The sequence below is a fragment of the Ranitomeya variabilis genome, chromosome 2, assembly GCF_051348905.1.
Source record: "Ranitomeya variabilis isolate aRanVar5 chromosome 2, aRanVar5.hap1, whole genome shotgun sequence".
In the NCBI taxonomy this organism is placed as follows: domain Eukaryota; kingdom Metazoa; phylum Chordata; class Amphibia; order Anura; family Dendrobatidae; genus Ranitomeya; species Ranitomeya variabilis.
The window spans coordinates 690,079,659-690,102,615 of NC_135233.1; the positions used below are offsets into that span (position 1 = coordinate 690,079,659).

The 22,957-nt window shown below is 39.8% G+C and overlaps 1 protein-coding gene across 3 annotated transcripts in view; it reads right to left on the reverse strand.

Moving 5' to 3' along the window:
• Positions 1 to 22,957, reverse strand: part of LAMA2 (laminin subunit alpha 2) — a 1,287,603-nt gene that overhangs the window by 224,037 nt on the left and 1,040,609 nt on the right. For all 3 annotated transcript variants that reach the window (XM_077289387.1, XM_077289386.1, XM_077289385.1), the window contains 4 exons: positions 21,213 to 21,329; positions 19,178 to 19,341; positions 14,189 to 14,327; positions 3,028 to 3,130 (listed from right to left, as the gene is read on the reverse strand). In XM_077289387.1, coding sequence (XP_077145502.1) covers positions 3,028 to 3,130; positions 14,189 to 14,327; positions 19,178 to 19,341; positions 21,213 to 21,329 — 523 coding nt within the window. The remainder of the gene's footprint in view (positions 1 to 3,027; positions 3,131 to 14,188; positions 14,328 to 19,177; positions 19,342 to 21,212; positions 21,330 to 22,957) is intronic.

Here is a 22,957-nt window from a genome sequence, read left to right on the forward strand (position 1 = left end):
TAGAGCTCGTCCGTAATATATTTGTACTTTGCTTGTCCTGTGCTATCCCTAGCCATTGGGATTCATGACAGATAATTGGGTGCAATAAATCCTGGACCACACCGACCTCATGGGACTCAGTACCTCAGGCCATCTCAGTGACCACTCTGTCCACCGGGTAGTCTTAAGCATCCCTGTGAATGCAGCAGACGCCCACCTTCTTCCCATGGATGAATTGGAGAGGGAGTGTGACCCTCACGAAGGTCACCAAACTCCCTGTGTCTAGTAGTCCAGACATTTGAAGACCATCTGCTGCTGGGACATGAATTGCGTCTGTGAGTAAATTAATCTGCTGCTATTGTCGGAGCTGTTGCTGATGCTGTTTATGCTGCAGGTACTGGCTTTGAACCAGATGCTTGATCAGCTTCTCTATTTGGTCTGACCACTGTTCCATTCTTACAGCCACCTTCACCCAAGACACCAAGACATACAATTTGTCCCCACCCATCACACTTGCTTCCTGGGGATCCTGTCTGCACTTCTAACACCAACTGTGATCGGCTCACTAGGCTTCTTAAAGATGTGGACACTGAAACCATTTCTATTTAAAGTCCGTCTGGTTTATTGCAATCCTCATAAACCACGTCACCAGAAAATGTAAATACAGTCTTTTTTCAGCCAAAAGTAAAGTATAAAGTAACAAGTCCATACAATAGGGCTGGTTAGCTCACCTGGCTTAGATTCCAGTTTCCATGTCCTGTAGCAAAGGAAATTCAATCCTGGAAACCTGCAATCTCCATACATCCAGCTTTCCTTAACACAAAAGCACATCTATATACCCAGCTATACTCAAATGCTATAGAAATCAAAAAGTTAATTTATTTCAGTTGTTCAATACAAAAAGTGAAGCTCATATTTTATATATATAATCCAAGACTTAATAATTAACAAAAACACCTGCAAATGCTTCCTAAGTGTTTAAAAAGGTCCATTAGTCTGTTTCAGTAGGCTCCACAATCATGGGGAAGACTGCTGACTTGTCAGATGTCCAGAAAGCAGTCATTGACACACTCCACAAGGAGGGTAAGCCAGAAAAGCTCATTGCTGAAGAATCTGGCTGTTCACAGAGTGCTATATCCAAGCATATTAATAGAAAGTTGAGTGGAAGGGAAAAGAGTGGTAGAAAAAGTTGCATAAGCAATGGGGATAACCGCAGCCTTGAAAAGATTGCTAAGGAAAGGCCATTCAAAAATTTGGATGGGATTCACAAAGAGTGGACTGCTGATGGAGTCATTGCTTCAAGAGCCACCATACACAGACGCATCCAGAACATGGGCTACAAGTGTCTAATTTCTTTGTCAAGCCACCCATGACCAATAGACAACACCAGAAGCATCTTACCTGGGCCGAAGAGAAAAACAACTGGACTGTTGCTCAGTGGTTCAAGGTGTTGTTTTCATATGAAAGTAAATTTTGCATTTTATTTGGAAATCAAGTTTCCTGAGTATGGAGGAAGAGTGGAGATTCACACAATTCAAGCTGATTGAAGTATAGTGTGAAGTTTCCACAATCAGTGATGGTTTGGGGAGCTATGTCATCTGCTGGTATAGGTCCACTGTGTTTTATCAAGACCAAAGTCAGCGCAGCTGTCTAACAGGAAATTTTAGAGCACTTCATGCTTCCCTCAGCCGACAAGCTTTTTGGAGATGGAAATCTCATTCTCCAGCAGGACTTGACACACTGCCAAAAGTCCCAATACCTGGTTTAAAAACAACAGTATCCCTGTGCTTGATTGGCCAGCAAACTCGCCTGACCTTAACTCAATAGAGAATTTATGCGGTTTGTCAAGAGGAAGATGAGAGACACCAGATCCAAGGATGCAGATGACCTGAAGGCTGCTATCACAGCAACTTGGGCTTCCATAACATCTCAGCAGTGTCACTGTCTGATCGCCTCCATGCCATGCTACCTTGATGCCAAGTATTGAATGCATTTACTGAACAAACATTTCAGTAGGCCAACATTTCGGATTTTAAAATTATATTTCAAGCTGGTGTTTTAAAGTATTCTAATTTACTGAGATAATGACTTTTTGGTTTTCATTGGCTATAAGCCATAATCATCAACAATAACAGAAATAAACACGTTAAATATATTACTCTGTTTGTAATGACTTTACATAATATATGAGTTTCACTTTTTGTATTAAAGAACTGAAATAAATTAACTTTTTGATGATATTCTAATTTAGTGAGAAGCACCTGTATACTCTAGACTCCTCTCACTCTACAGCTGCTCAATCATCCTAGCACTAAACATATCTGAGTATCCCCTCTCATCACTTGGTGTGCTGGATGACTTTTCCTAGGTTTATTTTACTGAAGATAACAACCTCAGTGCTTCATACAACCTCTAGTACTGTACTAGTTGCCAGTGACTTTGTCACATTTCTTAAAACTTTTCTGTGAGATAATAAACAAATTTAAACTCTATTTTCCATGTGACATCATATTTTTTTTACTAGATAGGAGACTGATCTTACTGTACTGCCTTAATATGGAAGCAAATCCACACCAACAGCATTTCTGACACATTAATACAAAGTATATACCTCAGACCAAACAATTTTCGGATGAATTGCTCAATCCAAACTGTGAATTCCAAAGCTAGGGGACTCCAATACTATACCTACTTGGGACATAGATAAACGAGGCAAAATGGTAGCCCAGTTTTGGTATCTAAGGTGGCTCAAAGGCCACTCTGGTATATAAGGAGACGCCAGTATTATATGTGCAAAATAGTAAGTGGAGGGCTCTGTTGAAGACTTTGTATTAGGGCCAAGGAGCTTCAAGCTATGTCTTGGATTCATACTGTTCATTGGTCACTTTAAAGACACTTCCAAAATATTTCAAACTAGAGACAAACAAATATAGGTAGCTAATTATAGGGGCATTAAATACATATAACATTTTGCTCTTGTGTGGTAAATTGGAGGTTGGTTGAACTGACAATGTATATTTATCATCTTTAAGAAACTAGAAACCTCACCTTTTAAATCTTGATCTTGTGTTTTAACATCAGTGTGAACTCGGAAGCTTTTTTGAATGGAACTTTTAGCTTCATCTTTTAAGGATCCTTGGGGACCAGTAACCTTAATGACATACAAAAAATAGGACATTGCTAAAGTATAAACCAAAGCCATAAAATATAGTGGGCAAAATCCATTGGAATGTAATTCAGATACAATCATTTTATATGATACAACCTTTCCCTCCAAACCCAGAAATGAAGTTAATAGTACAGGAAGCTACCGTACTGTAATAGTGGCTGTTGACGTGGTCCACTATCTGTCAATAATGCAATGTGTTTGTATGGTTTCTCAACTCTTTATACAGTTTTAATCTATTTGGAAATGCGTAATCTAAAAACAAGTGCTAAAATGTGGTATAGTCTTAACTCCTTACCAACATATGATGTACTACTATGTCATATGTTGACTCCCTGACTTTAATTCGGGCGGATGATGCCTATGTCAATCTTTGAAAGGTGTGCCAGCATGGGGCACATCATTCTATGTGCCCTCGATGTTCTTGTGATGGGATTATGGGGCCCCAATGAGTTGCCATGATGACTGGTGATATGCTGAAGACCCCATGCCTGTAATGAAGGTACTCCTGTGAAAACCAGCCTGCAAGTAGCATTCATAGGGGACTGTGATTTTTTCTATTTATACCAATATTGTAGTAATGCTGTGTATAGTACAAGTGATCAGACAATTGCAGGTTCAAGTCCCCTAAGGGGACTAAAAAATACAGTATAAAGTGAAAAAAAAGTTTTTAAAGAAAAATAAAAGTTCAAATCACCCCCCTTTTACTCCATTAAAAATAAATTTAAAATAATAAAAAAACACATATTTCTTATCTTTCCTTTTGTAAAAGTCTGATTTATCAAATATTAAAAAAATTAACCCTATCGGTAAATGGTGTAACAAGAAAAAAGATCAGAATGCCAGAATTATTGTTCTTTGGCCTCCACAGCACTACAATAAAATGCAATAACAGACAATAAGAAAGACATTGTATCTACCGCAAAATGGTATAAATAAAAACATAATCTCCGAGTGGAAAAAAAGCCCTCACAGAGCCTCATCGATCAAAAATTGAAAATGTTACAGGTCTCGGAAAACTGTGCCACAATGAAATTGTTATTTTTATTTTTTTACATATTTACAAATTGTTTTTTACCACTTAAATAAAAAAACTGTGCAACTTTGGTATCTGCGGAATCATACTGAACCGGACAATCATATTGCCAGGTCAGTTTTACCATATAGTGAACATGGTAAATAAAAAAATAATTGCAGGAATTTTTCGCTATTTTGCCTCACTTGAAAATGTTATCCTGCTTTTCAGTACATCAAAGGATAAAATGAATGGTGTCATTTAAAAGTACAACTTGTCCAGCAAAAAAGCAATCTCTTATATGGCTAGATCGAAGGAAAAATAAAAAAGTTATAGTTCTTGGAAAAAGGGGAAGAAAAAACAAAAGTGCAAAAACAGAAAATTGCCCTGTCAGGAGGGGATTAAAATATGAGTGCATTTCCTAAATTTCTTGTTTTATATTTTACTTAGCTTCACTCTATTATATCCTTATTTATTACAATCATAAAATTGCATGGAATGAACTATTTTTACTGTGCAATTCTAGATGCTTAAATTGATTTTCTATTTTGGCTTTGCTCTTACGCTGTAGCTATGCATAAAGTTTATCATGAAAGACGGCACGTATTATACAATGCCCTTTCAAAAAGTTTTCATTGGCCTTGATGGGCTAAATAGTAGAGATTGGGTGTTCGGGTTCGGCCGAACAGTTAAAAAAGTTCGGGTTTGGGTACCCAAACCCGGACCCCATTTACTTGAATGGGGGGCCTGAACATCCAGTGTTTGCTGTGCTGCAATGTGCAAGACAGCACAGCAAACACTGCTTCTGATCGGCGGTGAAATCATCCCCGTCGGTCAGAGTGCCGTGGTTCCCACACTGTCAAAAGACAGCATAAGCGCTCAGCCGTGCTAGGAGGTATAAAGTTTACCTCTGGTACCTGGTGTCAGCTGATGGGACAACTGCTCCCTTCATCCGACACCTGCTGCTGCTGCTAAGAACGGAGAGCAGGAGCGGTGGATGGGAGTATTCATCAGCCGCTCCTGAGCTGTAAATAAATAATTTTAAAAAATGGTGTGGGTTCCTCAGTATTTTTGTTAACCAGCCAGGCAAAACTCACAGCTGGGGGTTGCAACCCTCAGCTGTCATCTTCAGCAAGTTATCAAGAATAGTGGGGTCCACATAACGTATTTTTTAATTGTTTAAATTAATAATTTAAAAAACTGCATGGGTTCCCCATTTTTTACAACTAACCTTGCTAAAGCAGACAGTTGTGGGCTGGTATTCTCAGGCTGCTGAGGGGCCATGGATATTGGCCCCCCAGCCTAAAAATAGCAGCCCGCAGCTGCCCAGAAAAGGAGCATCTATTAGATGTGCCAATTCTGGCGCTTTCAATGGCTCTTCCCACTTGCCCTGTAGTGGTGGCAAGTGAGGCTAATATTGGTGGGGTTGATGTCACCTATGTATTGTCAGGTGACATCAAGCCCGCGGCTTAGTAATGGAGAGGCATCTATAAGACACCTATCCATTACTCATCCTATAGTTATGTGGTAAATAAAATTACAGCAAGAATTAAGTCCTTTAATTGAAAGAAAGACACAGACTCCTTTAATAATCTTAATTAAACCATACTTATGATTTCTCCTAATTCTAACAAAGCCCTTGATCTCCTGTAAGAAAACTTTAATAAAAAGACAACAATATACCATACCTGTCTGTCATTCTATCCCATGGCGTAATCCATGTCTGGGGATAAATAGTTTTCAACCTGGACACTGCCAAGATGCAACCGTCCAGGCTGAGAACCACTGTGGACTGAGCGGCTCCGAGCCTGAGTGACCGGTGGTGACATCATTGAGGTTACATCTGGTCACTGAGGCTCCATTCCCAGCTGGGCTGAAGTGCATTCACCTCGGTGAGATCCCCACAGGCAGTGTTACCCCCAAAGTTAAGCAAAGTATTGGTTTGGCTATATAGTGGCTCTTCACGAAATGGTCCTTCAAATACTTTCCCCGGCGTTGTGTCATGAATGGGTGTTCGGACAAGTGGGTCACCAGGACACTGTCAGTACGTAAGACTGACCAGTGTTTCATCAAGATCTCTGGATCTGATCCCATCGGCAATTTGAGGTGGAGATAAATCTTATGTCACGAGACCCTTGTTGTCTATCTTTCTTTGATTACATGAGTAAATCTTCCCTTCTTGCAAACTTGGCCCTTCTATACCCCTCCCTGATACACTGATTGCTGTAACCCCTTTCTTTAAAACGGTCAGTAAGGGTGACAGACTGTCTCTCGAAGCGGGCTGCAGTCGAGCTGACCCATCTGTTCCTAAGAAATTGGCCAACCGGGATGGCCCTAATCACTGAATGGTTGTGTGCTGACGTGGCGTGCAAGAGGGAGTTGGCGGCTATTTCCATGCGTTATAATCTGACTCAATAGATCCATCCTCTGCGACACACAAGTCAAATCAAGAAAATTAATATTATTGGAATGCCACTTAAACGTAAATTTTAAATTAAACAAATTGTTGTTAAGATGTTGCATGAATTGAGATAGTGTGGAAAGGTGACAAAACCAGCCTATCAAAACATCATCAATGTAACGAAACCGGCCTATAACTGGGTCCTCGGCATGCTATCCATCACCAAAGAAAATCTGTCTCTCCCAATAGCCAAGAAACAGGTTTGCGAATGACAGAGGACACGCCACACCCATGGTAGTCTCTTGCGTCTGCAACTAAAATCTATCCTTGAATACAAAAAAATTATGTGTCAAAACAAACTCAAATAAATCCAAAACAAAATCTGAAAAATGGCCATCCCAGTTGGCTGTCTCAAGGAAGAAACGGGACGCCCTGAGTCCATCATTGTGCCTGATGGACGTATATAGGGACTTGATGTCATTAGTAACTAGGAGCATGCTCGCCTCTAGAAAGAGTCCGTCGACCATAGTATGTCGGTCGTGTCTCTGAATTTTATTATTTTTTTTTGTTATTTATGTTTATTGTTATTGTATATGGTGTTATACTGCATTTTTGCACAATGCACCAATATCACTTTATTACCAGCCGTGTTTTTGCTGGGTGGCTTCCTTATAATACTTTGTAATACATTTTATATTCACTTGGGCTACTGATTGTGCCCCTAAAGTGTAGCACATATTCTGCCCTTGATTGGTGGTCTTATTAATCATTATTTTTCTTATTATGATTTACCTTTGTGGATTGCACTGGGGATTTTATCACTGTAGTTCTTTTAATGGCTGTGCTCCTGGTCTTCGATAAGATGGCTGAAGTGGTGCGCATGCGTGCTCTGTTCTCTGCACAGTCCAGCTTTGCCTGGGGCTCTCCATTGCACTCTGTGCGCACGCCCCATGACATCATCGGGTGAATCATGCTGTCACGTGCACAGAGTGTGGATGGCCCTGGGGGAAGGGAAACCTTCCGGCGCATGATTTCCGGGATGCATGCGCTGCTTGTACCTGCACCTCTGGCCGCATTACTATTTAAACTCTTGAGACATGACACAATGCACTCTCCTTTTTGGAAAGCAATAACGTGAAATGCGTGTCAAAGTGGCCAGCAGGGGGATGTGTGCACACTATCACCTTTGATGGGTAAGCTGGGCTAATCATTTGACTATGTGACTGGTGATGTATGCATATATATTCTCTTTTATTGGTCAAAAGTCTGCCTTCTTTACTTTCATGCAACAATCTTGTTTGACTGCATGTATTTTCTGATATATGATCCAATTAGCCCTTGGTGGGGTGACTCAGATGTCCACCCTCTCTCTGCTGTTCTGGCATGTCTCCCAACCTTTTTTCCTCTTTGTGTCATAACTTATGATAACTTGATTTGTTTGTGTGATATTGTATTAATAAAATCATTGTATTTTATAGCGTATTGGTGGTGTTTCTGTACTCCATTTCTTTGGTATATAAAGAGCCAGAATTGGCACATTTAGTAAATGTGCCTTTTCTGGGCAGCTGCGGGTTGCTAATTTTAGGTTGGGAGGGGCCAATATCCATGGCCTCTTACCAGCCTGAGAATACCAGCCCCCAGCTGTCTGCCGTTTTTAAATTATTTATTTAAATAATTATAAAATACGGCATTGGGACTCATTTATTCTTAATAACTAGCCTTGCTGAAGCTGACAGCTGAGGGTTGCAGCCCCCAGCTGTGAGTTTTGCCTGGCTGGTTAGCAAAAATGCAGGGGAACCCATGCATTTTTTTAAATTAATTATTTATAGTGCACGAGTGGCTGATGAATACTCCCATCTGCCGCTCCTGCTCCCACTGTTAGCAGCAGGTGTCGGATGATGGGAGCAGTAGTCCCATCAGCTGACACCAGTGAATGAAGGTAAATTTATACAGTACAGACCAAAAGTTTGGACACACCTTCTCATTTAAATTTTTTCTGTATTGTCATGACTAATAAAATTGCACATTCACACTGAAGGCATCAAAACAATGAATTAACACATGTGGAATTATATACTTAACAAAAAAGTGTGAAACAACTGAAAATATGTCTTATGTTCTAGGTTCTTCAAAGTAGCCACCTTTTGCTTTGATGACTGCTTTGCACACTCTTGGCATTCTCTTGATGAGCTTCAAGAGCTAGTCACCGGGAATGGTTTTCTCTTCACAGGTGTGCCCTGCCAGGTTTAATAAGTTTGATTTCTTGCCTTATAAATGGGGTTGGGACCATCAGTTGTGTTGTGCAGAAGTCTGGTGGATACACAGCTGATAGTCCTACTGAATAGACTGTTAGAATTTGTATTATGACAAGAAAAAAACAGCTAGGTAAAGAAAAATGAGTGGCCATCATTTCTTTAAGAAATGAAGGTCAGTCAGTCCGAAAATTGGGAAAACTTTGAAAGTGTCCCCAAGTGCAGTGGCAAAAACCATCAAGCGCTACAAGGAAACTGGCTCACATGAGGACTGCCCCAGGAAAGGAAGACCAAGTGTCACCTCTGCTTCTGAGGATAAGTTTATCCGAGTCACCAGGCTCAGAAATCGCAGGTTAACAGCAGCTCAGATTAGAGACCAGGTCAATGCCACACAGAGTTCTAGCAGCAGAAACATCTCTACAACAACTGTTAAGAGGAGATTTTGTGCAGCAGGCCTTCATGGTAAAATAGCTGCTAGGAAATTACTGCTAAGGACAGGCAACAAGTAGAAGAGACTTGTTTGGGCTAAAGAACACAAGGAATGGACATTAGACCAGTGGAAATCTGTGCTTTGGTCTAATAAGTCCAAATTTGAGATCTTTGGTTCCAAACACCATGTCTTTGTGTGACACACAAAAGGTGAACGGATGGACTCTACATGCCTGGTTCTCACTGTGAAGCATGGAGGAAGAGGTGTGATGGTGTGGGGATGCTTTGCTGGTGACACTGTTGGGGATTTATTCAAAATTGAAGGCATACTGAACCAGCATGGCTACCACAGCATCTTGTAGCGGCATGCTATTCCATCCGGTTTGCGTTTAGTTGGACCATCATTAATTTTTCAACAGGACAATGACCACAAACACACCTCCAGGCTGTGTATGCTGTGTAAGGGCTATTTGACCAAGAAGGAGAGTGATGGGGTGCTACGCCAGATGACCTGGCCTCCACAGTCACCAGAACTGAACCCAATCGAGATGGTTTGGGGCGAGCCAGACCGCATAGTGAAGGCAAAAGGGCCAACAAGTGCTAAGCATAAGAAATGTGAAGATTTTTCCAGCTCCTTTCTGATTAAAAATCCTTTATTGATCCATATCCTTAAAAATCATCCCTACACAGAGGGGAATGTGAACAGCGACAAAAAACCTGCTAATAGCTACGAGTTTCGATCTAAAAGATCTTCATCATGGCATCTTTTAGATCGAAACTCATAGCTATTAGCAGGTTTTTTGTCGCTGTTCACATTCCCCTCTGTGTAGGGATGATTTTTAAGGATATGGATCAATAAAGGATTTTTAATCGGAAAGGAGCTGGAACAATCTTCACATTTCTTATGTCTTCAGCTGTTGCCACGTCTGTGTCAGGACGGGTTCAAGTGCTCCTGTGGTCTGTTGGTGAGCTGACTGGGCCCTTGGCCTCCACATTTTTCTATTGATAAGTGCTAAGCATCTCTGGGAACTCCTTCAAGATTGTTGGAAGACCATTTCCAGTGACTACCTCTTGAAGCTCATCAAGAGACTGCCAAGAGTGTGCAAAGCAGTCATCAAAGCAAAAGGTGGCTACTTTGAAGAACCTAGAATATAAGACATATTTTCAGTTGTTTCACACTTTTCTGTTAAGTATATAATTCCACATGTGTTAATTCATAGTTTTGATGCCTTCAGTGTGAATGTACAATTTTCATAGTCATGAAAATACTGAAAAATATTTAAATGAGAAGGTGTGTCCAAACTGTTGGTCTGTACTGTACCTCCGATTACAGCTGAGTGCTCCCGCTGTCTTTTGACAGCTTGGGAACTGTGGCTCTCTGACCAGCAAAGATGATTTCACCGCTGATCAGAAGCTGTGTTTGCCGCGCTGCCATGTACATAAGAGCGCAATAAACACCCGGTGTTCGGGCAGCTGAACCCTAACAGTAACATGGACTTCCTAGTGAAGTCCATGTTCGTTGTTTGTACTCGAACAGTAGGTGTTCGGTACGGATGCCAAACTTTACTGTTCGGGTTTGCCCATCTCTACTAAATAGCATAATCTGGATCCTGCTGCTTGATATAAAAAGAACAGAAAACTGTCTGAAATCTGGCTAACTAAATACAAGTCTGTAAGACTAAGAACTAAATAGATCTGTTATGGATCCCTTCAATAGAGTTTAGTTTTAGAAATCACTTTAGAGCAGTAGAGGGTTAAAACCGCTGTATTTCTTAGACTGGAACCCATTCCTACTGTAATGGCTTATCCAATGATTGACAGGATTGTGAATATCCTTTGAATAGGCTTTAATAAATCATTTCAGTTTCTAATTCTTTTACCTTCTAATTCAATTTCCTAAAACATTTTCTTTTTCAGAATATTATCTTTTCTGCACAATCAGTAATTTAACCAAACTGCATTTGAAGATACAATGAAAACTGTTAAAAAAACCACTTAATCTTTGGAATGACATATCCTCTACCATGGTGGTCTTCTTCAATACAAGCTTCTTATCAAATTGAATATAGTTGTACTACAAGTACAAAATAACATGCATTTACATTTTGTTTGCTACTTTCCATATAAATGTTCCCTACAAGGCCTCTATGAGGTTATTTGCCTTGGGCTTCTTAAAAATAATTCCAAATTATTTGTAATTCTCTGACTCATCTAAATACAATACAATATGACAAAAATAGGACAAAAAAAAACAATATTTCAACCTAGTACAACAGGATACTAATTCATATTGGAGAAGTTTAGCTTTTTACAGTATACTTCAATTTTGAAAAATAACTTGAGAACTAGAACACATTTCTTTTGGAATCTTTTTTCCTACAATGGCACTGAAAAGGATGACATTAACAATGTGAACATTAATTATGTCAAAAATTACAATGCTAAGTCTGCAATGCAATGCTCATTATGAAATGAATGCTCGAAAGAATAATTCAGAAACAGTCTATGATATTTACTTAATAATCAGAAAAAGAAACCATAAAAATAAAATCTAAAAAAAAAAATAAAATGCATTTTTTGCTGAAATTAATTGAGCTTGAGCAAATGAAGTTGTATAGAATGTGAATACAGATTAATCTTAGTTTGGACATTTTACAAACTATCAAGCTACCCTGGGTTTGGAGGGCTATTAGATATAGTACAATCAAAATAACAGCCTAGAAAGGTCACATTTGCATGCAGTAATATGAATATTGCAAACAAAGAATATATCTAAAATGTCTAGCAAATAAGAGGGAAATCGAAAGGCTAAATACTAAAAACTAACATTTCTATTACGAGGGGTGAACATGTCAATAATATACACGTAAACAATATATTACTTTATTCAAATATTTATACATTTTATAGAAATAATATCTAACATTTTAGAATGTATGACACATAGTTTTAACAATATTTTTTTAACCCCGAAAACAGCAAGACTCATATCTATAGGCTTTTTCTGATCACACACACTGGACAATCTTAGTTCTCTTGATCGTTTTTAAAAAATGCTAAAGGTTTATTACTTAATTGAGTTTCTAAATAGTAACAGTAGTTTTTAATATCATAATCTTCATACAAAACAGACCATTTCACCCAACGAACGAGCGATTTGCTTGTTCATCGGGTGCTCAGCAGCCTGTTAAGACTCCAAGATTATCATGAAACCAATATTCCTAATAATGCTCGTTCATGATCATTGGGAATTGTAAATGGACCTTAAAGTGGTTATCCACCTCTCTGAACAACCTCTTTGTAAATTCATTTGCAGCTGTAAAATAAGAATAACCTATAATTGCCTCTAGGTATGGGTGGACCCATAGATATCCAGGTTCGAACGAACTTTAGCCCACTGTTTAGTTCAGGTACCAGAACTCTACTCAAACTCACAATTATAGTAAAGGCTGGGGGCCTTCAAAAGTCTCTCTCTCCATCCCTCTCTATTTCTCTTTCTCAACACTAAAACCGACTTTCCGGGAGAATTCCTTGTCCGGAGTTGAGCACCGGACACTAGGTGTCCAGTTAGAACCATGCACTAAAGTTCAGGTTCTCTCATCTCTACTCACCTCTTGTACCTTACCATACTGATTCAATGATGTCAGCACCAGGTCTCCTTGAAGATTGAATAACATTGCTCCACCACATGATCACTTTCAGTCAATCAGCAGCCACTATTAGGCTGCTGCACTTTTACTTCCTTCATACGAACTTCAGATATCCAGGGAAGATACAAGCAATTCAGCACAGGAACATCCACTATTTGGTTGCAGGTCTCAAATGCCAAATTGTCTTTCGAGTCTCGGACGTGACTATAAAGTATTTTTATTTTACATTGGCAAATATAGTATTTAATAAGAAGTTGTCAGACTAGTGAACAAGCACTTTAAGCAATTTCAAAGGTATCGCAACACAAATGGCTGTGGTAAATGGATTGCAACTGTTATTTTCTTCTGTGGTGTCACACACTGTCTGTAATATTTATTCACTATTTTATCACTTTCTCTATCACTATTTGTAAGCTGTGAGAAGTGAAAGCATCTCACTATCCAGATTCTTTCCTAAGGCCAAGTTCACATGTTCAGTATTTGACATCCCTATTTGTAAGCCAAACCCAGGAGTGGGTGATAAATGCAGAAGTGGGGATAGGTTTCTATTATACTTTTCCTCTAATTGTTCCACTCCTGATATTGGCTTCCAAATACTGATGTAAAATACTGACCAAATATTGAATGTGTGAATGTGGTATAAATCTCTGCTTTTACATAGGCTATCATAGTTCCTCCTGATTGGCTGTGCTATACCAGGCAACTTCATAGATGCCAGGCATTAATGGGAAGCCCGCACTCAAGGTCATGTGAGCCTTTTCTAGCTGATGCTGTCTTTTGCAATATGCAAAATGGCGATGGCAATTTTTGGTGATTCTCACAAATCAAATCGTATATTATTCAATTTTGCCGTGTTCAGCAAAATCATAAAAAATCTAAAATAAATTCCATCCGCTCATCTCTAATATTGTTCTCATAATAAGGCTTAATAGGGAATCTATAGACTCATGGGGGGCCTATACTGTGCCTTTGTATGCCTCCAATTCTATGCTGAAATTTTTATGTCAGATTGAATATGACAAAAAAATTATTGCATGCTCTATTGAAAATGATTTTTTTGATTGGAGAAAATCTCCCTATACAGTGCCTGTCAGACTCTATATAGAGGCCTATGCAGCAGTCTTTTGTGTGAATTACCATATAGGCTTTGCACAGATGTTTCGACTGTGTTCATGAGCTCTTAGAAACTGGACATCCAAGCAAAGGGGATGTTCTTTAAAATTGGTGTTAGATATCGAACTCACAATTCTTTCTAACTTTTATGTGATATTTAAACCAAAACGTCTTTGTGCTTACCAATTCTGCTGCTTCATTTGCTTTGGCTTTGCCCTCTTTTGCAGTGTCCTCTGCACTGTCAATTGAGTCCTTGATATTGCTGTATGCATTGAAAGCTGCAGTAGCATTAAATGAGAGGTTTTTAGCTTCAGCAAGGATTCTGTGGAAACAGATAGGAATATTAAACTCAAGTATCCATGAAACAAAAATGAATTGATGGCAAAATAATATATTGCTATAGCAATGACAAAACAATTTCATTGAGCAATGACTCACAAGCCAGGTATGTATTCTTCATTTGTAAAATAAATTCTCTATGGACAAAAATCATCTTGGAGCACTGATTCAGGGTATACAAATGTACATTAAGAGGCTATAATATTCTCCAACAGCATATTTAGAAGACTTTGCATAAAAAACATAAAAATTGTTCAAAATTCAAGGGCGGATATGAATGATAATGATTCAATATACGTGCTCTACGCTTAGATTAAGATAATTTATAGGACATTGACACCTTTGGGGAGGTAACTCTTTTTTACATAAATGTGTGTATTTTAGGCTAAATAACATACAGTTGAAACTAGAAGTTGATGTCGTGTTTAGAAGCGTGTTTTTTTGTAGCATCTGAGTTAATTAGAGACACACCTGTTAATGTATTTTAATGCACACCTGAAACACACTGCTTCTTTGTGTAGCATCATGAGAAAGTCTAAAGAAATCAGCCAAGATATCAGGAAGAGAATTGTGTACTTGTACAAGTCTAGCTTCTGCTGTGGTATAATTTCAAGATACCTGATGGTGCCTGGTTCATCTGTACAAACAATTATACGCAAGTACAAACAAGATGGGAATGTCCAGCCATCATACCGCTCAGGAAGGAAATGGGTTCTGTGTCCCAGAGATGAACGTACTTTGGTCTGACATGTGCACATCAACCCGAGGGCAAAAGTAAAAGACCTTGTGAAGATGATGGTGGAAGCTGGTAAGATTGTGTCAATATCCACAGTGAAAAGAGTACTGTATAATCATGGGCTGAAAGGCTACGCTACCAGGAAGAAGCCATTACTCCAAAATGCAAATAAAAAATCCAGATTATTTTTTGCAAATGCACACAGGAATAAAGACCTTAATTTTTGGAGACATGTCCTGTGGTCTGATGAAACTAAAATTGAACTTTTTTGGTCATAAAGACCCTTGTTGCATTTGGAGCAAAAAGGGAGAAGCTTGAAAGCCTAAGAACACATCCCAATTGTGAAACACAGGGGTGGCAGCATCATGTTGTAGGGTTGTTTTGCTGCAGGAGGGACTGGTGCGCTTGACAAATTTGATGGAATTGTGAGAAAAGAAGATTATGTGATAATACTGAAGCATCATCTCAAGACATCAGCCAAGAAGTTAAAACTTGGGCAGAAATGGGTCTTACAAATGAACAATGACCTGAAGTATACTGCCAAAATGCTAAAAAAAGTGGCTTAAGGATAACAAAATCAATGTTTTGGATGGGTATTAAAAAAGCCCAGACCTCAATCCTATTGATAATTTATGGGCAATGCTGAAAAGGCAGGTGTGAGCAAGGTGACCTACAAACCTGGATCAGCTACACCAGTTTACTTTTTAAGAGGAATGGGGCCAAATTCGGATCAACTATTGTGAGAAGCTTATGGAAAGATATTGTCATGATCTGCTTAGTTTGTGGGATTAGGTAGTTCAGAGATTAATCTGGATGGCCTCACTCTGGGATTGTGGAAGGCTTCTTATAGCCTCATTGTGGGGTCAATGACTAGACTCCCTGCAATAAAAACAGAGTAGCTTCTCCCGGCAGTGTGTCCTCTAATTCTCCTTGACCGAAGTGGCGCCAATCTCCATGGGTTCAGAAGCGACACCAGTCTCTTTGCTGCCGAAGAATAGGGATGTCTCAGACTCAATGACACCCCTAGCCCACAGCCTGCGGTCCATACGCATGGCCTAAGTAATGGCATCCTCCAAGGTGTCAGGTGGTGAATGGAGGGCCAGAGCATCTTGGAGACGTTCAGACAAGCCTCTGTGCAATAAGCCCCAAAAGGCGGCCATCCCATGAGACCCTGCTGCTCAGTGTTGAAACTCAGCACAAAACTACTCAGCTGAGTGTTTACCCTGATGCACACTCATGACCATATCTTCAGCCATATGTACTCTGTCAGGCTCATCATATATGTGGCCCAAGGCTTCAAAGTAGGCATCGACTGTCATTCTCTCAGGGGCAGTGGGAGACAGAGAAAAAGCCCATGCTTGGGGGGCACCCCTCAGAAGAGAAATGATGACCCCCCCCACCCTCTGGAACTCGTCCCCATAGGAATGGGGCCTTAAAGAAAAAAAAGCTTACATCCCTTCCTGAAGGACCTAAACTACTTTTTATCCCCCTGAAAAGGAGTCAGGCAAGTTGACCAGAGATTCAGGGGATACCACAGATATGTCCCTACTCCTGGAACCAAGAGACCCTGCCACACTGGCCCCCTGAACGGTGTCCACCAACTGCTGTTGGGTATAGGCCATCGTTCGCTGTTCAGATTGAGCTTTTGGAACATTTGGGTAAAATGTTTGACCTGATCGGCCAAAGCCTGCAGGGGATCCATGTTGCTAATTTGCACAGAAAATACACACAACTTTCCCCAACCTAGAAAAAATGTGTGGTCGCTTATAATATCAGGATCATGTCAGCACCAGTGAACTGCCACGGCTGAGCAGGGTGACTCACCCAAACTGCGAGAGAGCCCTGGATCAGATGCCACGGGAAAGCTCAGGCAGATGGGACCTGAGCAGCGTGGCGAGAGGGGACGCTGAGGATAGCAGGAAGCAGAAGGACCTGCAATCATGTGACCACAAGGGTTGGGGCTTAGCATCCTGCTGCTGCAGATGAGTACAGGATGCTACAGGGACACTGGAGTAGAGGAAAAGGGAACTCAGGTCGAACAAATGGGGGTCATGCATGGAGAGGGCGGCGCTGTACAGGAGGGGTGAGCAGAGAATAGTCAGAACATAGGCAAGGAGTCATACAAGGAGATAGCAGCGCAGTTCAGGAGGGACAGGCAGAACTCTTAAAGTCATGGCCATCGACTCATCTCCTCTTACACGAACTGGGATCATTTCTGTTTCTGAAAGTTTGTGTTGAAAATTGGATGGATTTTCAACGTGGAAGAGATTGAATGGACAAATTGCCCGCAGGGCTGGTGCTGGGCATGACGTGGCAGTTCGCCAGTGCTGACAGGATCCTGATAGATATCATAAACGTTTGACCCAAGTCATTCAGTTTAAGGGCAATGATTCCAAAAACTATCGAAATGTATAGAAACTTTTGACTTTGCAGTAAGTAATACAAATGTCATAAAACATAAGCATGCACCGGCGCACTATGTCCCGGAACACAGCGAAATACTTCCGGGACATAGTGCGCTGGCGCATGCGCACTAATGCTTTTCGGCTTTGCCCGCAGTTGGGCAAAGCATACTGCGCGTGCCCAAGGCAAGATTGCTTTGTGCACACGTGAACTACGGAGGAAACCAACAGAAATTCCTGAAAGTATTGCGCCCAGCAGGAAAGGAAGGGTTGAATAAAAGCTGAGGAAACACCGCCCATCGGACCGGACAGAGGGCCTGCCAAATTCAGGTGACAGAGTCCCTTTAATAATTGAATCTACAAAATATAGTCAAGGCATCAATTATGCAATCTGGACAAGAATAATAAATCAAATGAATTTTTAGCTTATAGTAGGCCTTTTCAATGGATTGTATGAGTACAGCAAAAAAAGTCTATGTAAAAAGCATGCAATGAGTCTATCTATCAGTATCAGTTTTATTCGTATGAAAACTCTGATGGTAAACATGGACACAAACCACTGGCATCTGAATGAGCCCCAGTAGTGTATTTGGATTATATATTATTGGATAAACTCTAGCGAACCTCTGATGATTAGACTTAGAATCTAAGTTCTGTCCATATTCTGCGGATAGGTTGATAAAGATTTTGCAGCTTGCAGGGCTCCGCAGGCGAGACAGATTGCTGGACAAGTACAGATCTGATGCACAAGTAGGGGGCACTGCTGCTCTGTGTTTTACATTGAGCTCAAGCCAGCAGCAATGTTTTATTGGAATAGAAACGTGCGTGTAGCTGGTATAATCAGAATGCATTAATGTACAAGGCAGATGAAAGCTTGGCAAATGTTGTAATCATTTTAATTGAAGTGCAATGGGCCAGCAATGACCACATAAGGCTGAAGGTGTATTGGTTTAGCATATTATAATTTACATACTAAATTATGCCGCACATGGTATATCTCATAAGCAAAGGAAAGACCTACAGATATTATGTTGCTAGAAGTCTCACAGTATGGAAATGTTTTGCAAATGATTTCCTTATCTCTGTACAAGATAACGAGTATGCCCTTAGTTTGTATTAACAATCAGATGACTCTACTGTTGCACTAAGTGGCATACAAGAGATGAGTAACTAAGGGGCTTGTGTGGTAAAAAGAAGTCATCACCTACCCACAGGATGGCCAAGAACTTGTAGATGGGTGAGGTTTGGACCGATCTGCAGGATGGCACACTTTTATCCCTATTAGAAAGGAGTGGCAATGTGCATGCTTGAACTCTGCTCCATTTTTTCTTTATGTGTCTGCCAAATGCTGTACTAGGCTTATTCTGGCAGCACCATAGAGAATGAATGGAGCATCAGGTGGATGTTAAACCTGCTGCTCGATTTTCTGCTAATCAGTGAAGGCCACAATGGTAGAATACACACTGATCAGCAGGTAGTTATCATTTATGTAAATATGTGATAACTTGCTTTCACCAAGTCCCTTCCAGGTTCTTCTCAACACATCTATACTCCTAACCTAATGCACAATGAAATGGTTACCCATCCCATGGAAAGAAAAATCCCGACCAACTTTAATGGCACAAAACCATCCTGGAATGGGCACCACATCCCTAGGGGTTTGTTAATACACTCTTATACTTTTCTTCTACTCACCCATCAAGTTTTGCAGAGGACTCTTTCAGCTGGGCAGCATGCAGTTCTGCCTGGAGTATTTGCTCTGGAAGGTCTCTCGTTTGGATCTCATCAGTGAGATTGCTTATTTTAACTCTTAGTCTTTCACCCAATTGTGGAAGTTCTTTGTTAATATCCATCAATTCCTGGCAAATATGAATTTGATATAATTTATTAAACACAGTGAGGCTAACTTCACATTTGCTGTATGTGTCCAGAAGCTGAAATCCCAGCACATACAGCATCTTAAACAGATTGAAAGGCCATTATTTACCATATACATGCTTTAAGGGTTATATTTTCCAAAATGGACGCCTATGGAAGTTAAATGTTATTTAATTAAAAGCACACATCGTGGTTTTAAATCAGGATATCATAAAGCTGTAATCCTCTGCTGTATACTGCATAACATAAGATCTAGTAAGTTGGCCCAAGCAATCACAGAAGTATTTCATCCAATGGTGAATTCAGCCAAAATCCTCCTGAAATAAATGTGTGCACATACCCTTAGGGTGTATTCACACTGAGGTGTTTTTGCAAAGTTTTCGGAGCAAAAACTTAGAAAAACCCACAAGTAGTTAAAAAGGCAATTTTTTTAAAGATTTTTTTTCCATGAAAACCCTGCAAAAAACCTCAGTATGAACACATCTTTAGAATGTGATAATTAAGTAATTAATTTATTCATTCAGAGTTTCCAAAAAATTGCAGATTCTATCGTTTGCAAATTTGGGGGAATTCAATTCATGTGATTCCAAAATATGGTCGATCAGCTAGTTGGCATTTGCCAGATTTATATGGGTCTGGGAGGGGTTAAAAACAATAAATTAATATACTCACCCAGGTCCGAACCTATCTGTCCCACCACAGCTCCCCACTGGTAATCCGCTAGCTTCCTATTGAACTTGACCTGCTCTGGTGCTGGTTCTATTCACTCTTCTCTGGCACTTCTGGCATCAGCTAGACCTCTACACACATTCTGGAGGAAAGATGTAGGGAAAAAGTGTAGTGGAGATCAGCCCCGGAGAGCCTTTGGGAGCCAGCGGATCATCATCGTGGAGTTGCATGACAGGCAGAAATATAGAGCTAAAATTAATTTGATATTGTGTTCTAACTAGTGATGAGCGAGTATACTCGTTACTCGAGATTTCCCGAGCACGCTCGGGTGTCCTCCAGGTGGTTTTTAGTGCTCGGAGATTTAGTTTTCATTGTTGCAGCTGAATGATTTACATCTGTTAGCCAGCTTGATTACATGTGGGGATTCCCTAGCAACCAGGCAACCCCCCACATGTATTCATCCTGGCTAGCAGCTGTAAATCATTCAGCTGCAACGATGAAAACTAAATCTCCGAGCAGTCACAAATACACAGAGACCCCCAGAGCGTGCTCGGGACATCTCGAGTAACGAGTATAGTCGCTCATCACTAGTTCCAACCCTTTTTTCTTCCATTCCTTTATTATGAAAGGTAAGGAGGCTTCAGACCATAATAAGCTGCCTGTTAATGGTAATTGGGGCTAATTTCGAATTTCCTGGCTGATTTTGAGTGAATCTGAGTAAAGTTTTTGCATATTTGTTTACTTTTAGGAGTAGCAAACAAAAACTGTATAAATTTGGTATTGCAATAATTACAGTGACCACTGGAATAAATTTACTATGTCACAAACAGTATGCTTTAAAACTACCACTGAACCCACTCCAAATATACTGTAGAATTGTTTTTTTTTTCACCTTTTGAAATAAAAATACAATTTTTGTAAAGGAAGCACATACCCAAAAATCATACATTCATAAAATTCTGCTGTACCCTCCAGGTAAAATGTTTAGAACTTTTCTGGAGCGAATGAGTTTTGTGTCTTTCTGTTGAAGACAGAGATTTAGTAGCTAGAATTATAAATCACTTGCTCTGATCTCTATAACAGCTTACAATTGCCTACTCCAAACTTGTTTGCTTTAGTGTAAAACCACTCTTTAAATTTCAGCTGTTCAGGAAGTTTATGGCACACTGTGGTTTTTACTCACGTTTTCCGCTTCATTGATGTTTTGCGCTAAGTTGTTGACTTCGGTCATAATGTCATCAGACTCGCTTAGTGTGTTCTCTGTTTCTTTCTTGCCTTTTTCAACAGTTTGTTTATGTCCCTAAAATAGACAACACATAACATCAAGCCAGGAAAAATCCTAAACTAAGTGCACTACGATGGTTAAAATTGCAATAAATAATTAGTGAACTGTTTCAGATACTCTATGTTTGATTACTAATAAAATGTGCTCCGATTGTTACTTAAGTCACAATTATAAACAAATGCAGATTAACTAAGCTAATAACACAGAAAGTTATACCATGCATGTCTTTTTTTGATTATTGCACATCATGTAAACATTTTTAGTGCATAGAAAATTAGTAAGAAAACAGTTGTGTTAAATGGGTATCCATCCCTCCAAAGAAGATAGGTTGCACATAGTCGATCTCCACACCTTTTTTTTTGCCAAGAAAGCTGAGTGCTGTGTTTTTTGGCTATTTCTGGCAGTCTTATCAACTTTGATTGGAGTGGAGGTAGACCATGTGCACCTCTACTCAATTCAGAACTTTGCTGCAGATCCTCAATATCAGAATGGTGGGGATACAAGTAATGAGCACATTATTCCCTAACCAACATATAGAAAAAAAACCTGTTCTTTTGGGGGTAACAATTCTTTAATTATTTATTTTCATTACTACAGTCCTGTGTAATGCTCAAGTTACTTTTTCTTGTGTATCCATTAATATGAGGCTGGTGGCTCAATGATTAACACCTTTGACCTCCAGCTCAGGTATCTGGCTTCAAATATATACCAAAAATAACATCTAAATGAAGGTTGGTACTCCTTATGTCAATCCTTACGTGAAAAATGTTTTTAAGGTCTCAAATTTGTCACAATGCAATGAAGACCAAAAGGCATGATGGCAAAAAAGTTGATAGACTGAAATTCACATAACTGCCTAGCCAGGTATTAAAGGGACTCTGTCACCTGAATTTGGCAGGCTCTGTTTACGGTCTGATAGGCGGTGTTTTCTGTTCTTTCATGCACCCCTTCCTTTCCCGCTGGCAGCAATATTGTCTTGAATTTGATTAGGTTTCCTCCATAGTACACACGTGCACAATGCAATCTTGCCTTGCGCATGTGCAGTATGCTTTGCCCAACTGCAGGCAAAGCTGAAAAGCATTAGTGCGCTTGCGCCGGCGCACTATGTCCCGGAAGTATTTTGCTGTGTTCCGGGACATAGTGCGCCTGCACTGTACTTTTCATTCAACCCACATAACATAAGCATACTAATAGATCAAATGACTTTATATGAAATTTGCTTTGTGTAACAAACTGATGTTTCTGTGTACACCGCACTAGAGTATGTTAGTACTAACCAGTTTAAGAAATGGCAGATGAAAACCCCTCTAGCATAGGATTTTCTTTGCTCTCAGTTAAACACAGGCATTTAGTTATTTTTATTAAGCTGTATTCTGCCGTGTTTAACCACTATATTATGGAGTACTGTGCCAGTTTACATAATGTGAAGTAAAAAGGACTTTATTCAGTACTGAATTGATTTAAGTCGACATCATTTAAAATATTCTGCATCTTCGCCAAGCAAAATGCCATGTATTATACTGATCACAATTGTAATCTTTTCCCTAGTGACTTAAATATTTGTACCAATACATAGAAAATGCTAATGTAAAGTATTTTTACATTAAAAATCCATCAGGAACAATAACAGATTCACATTCAGA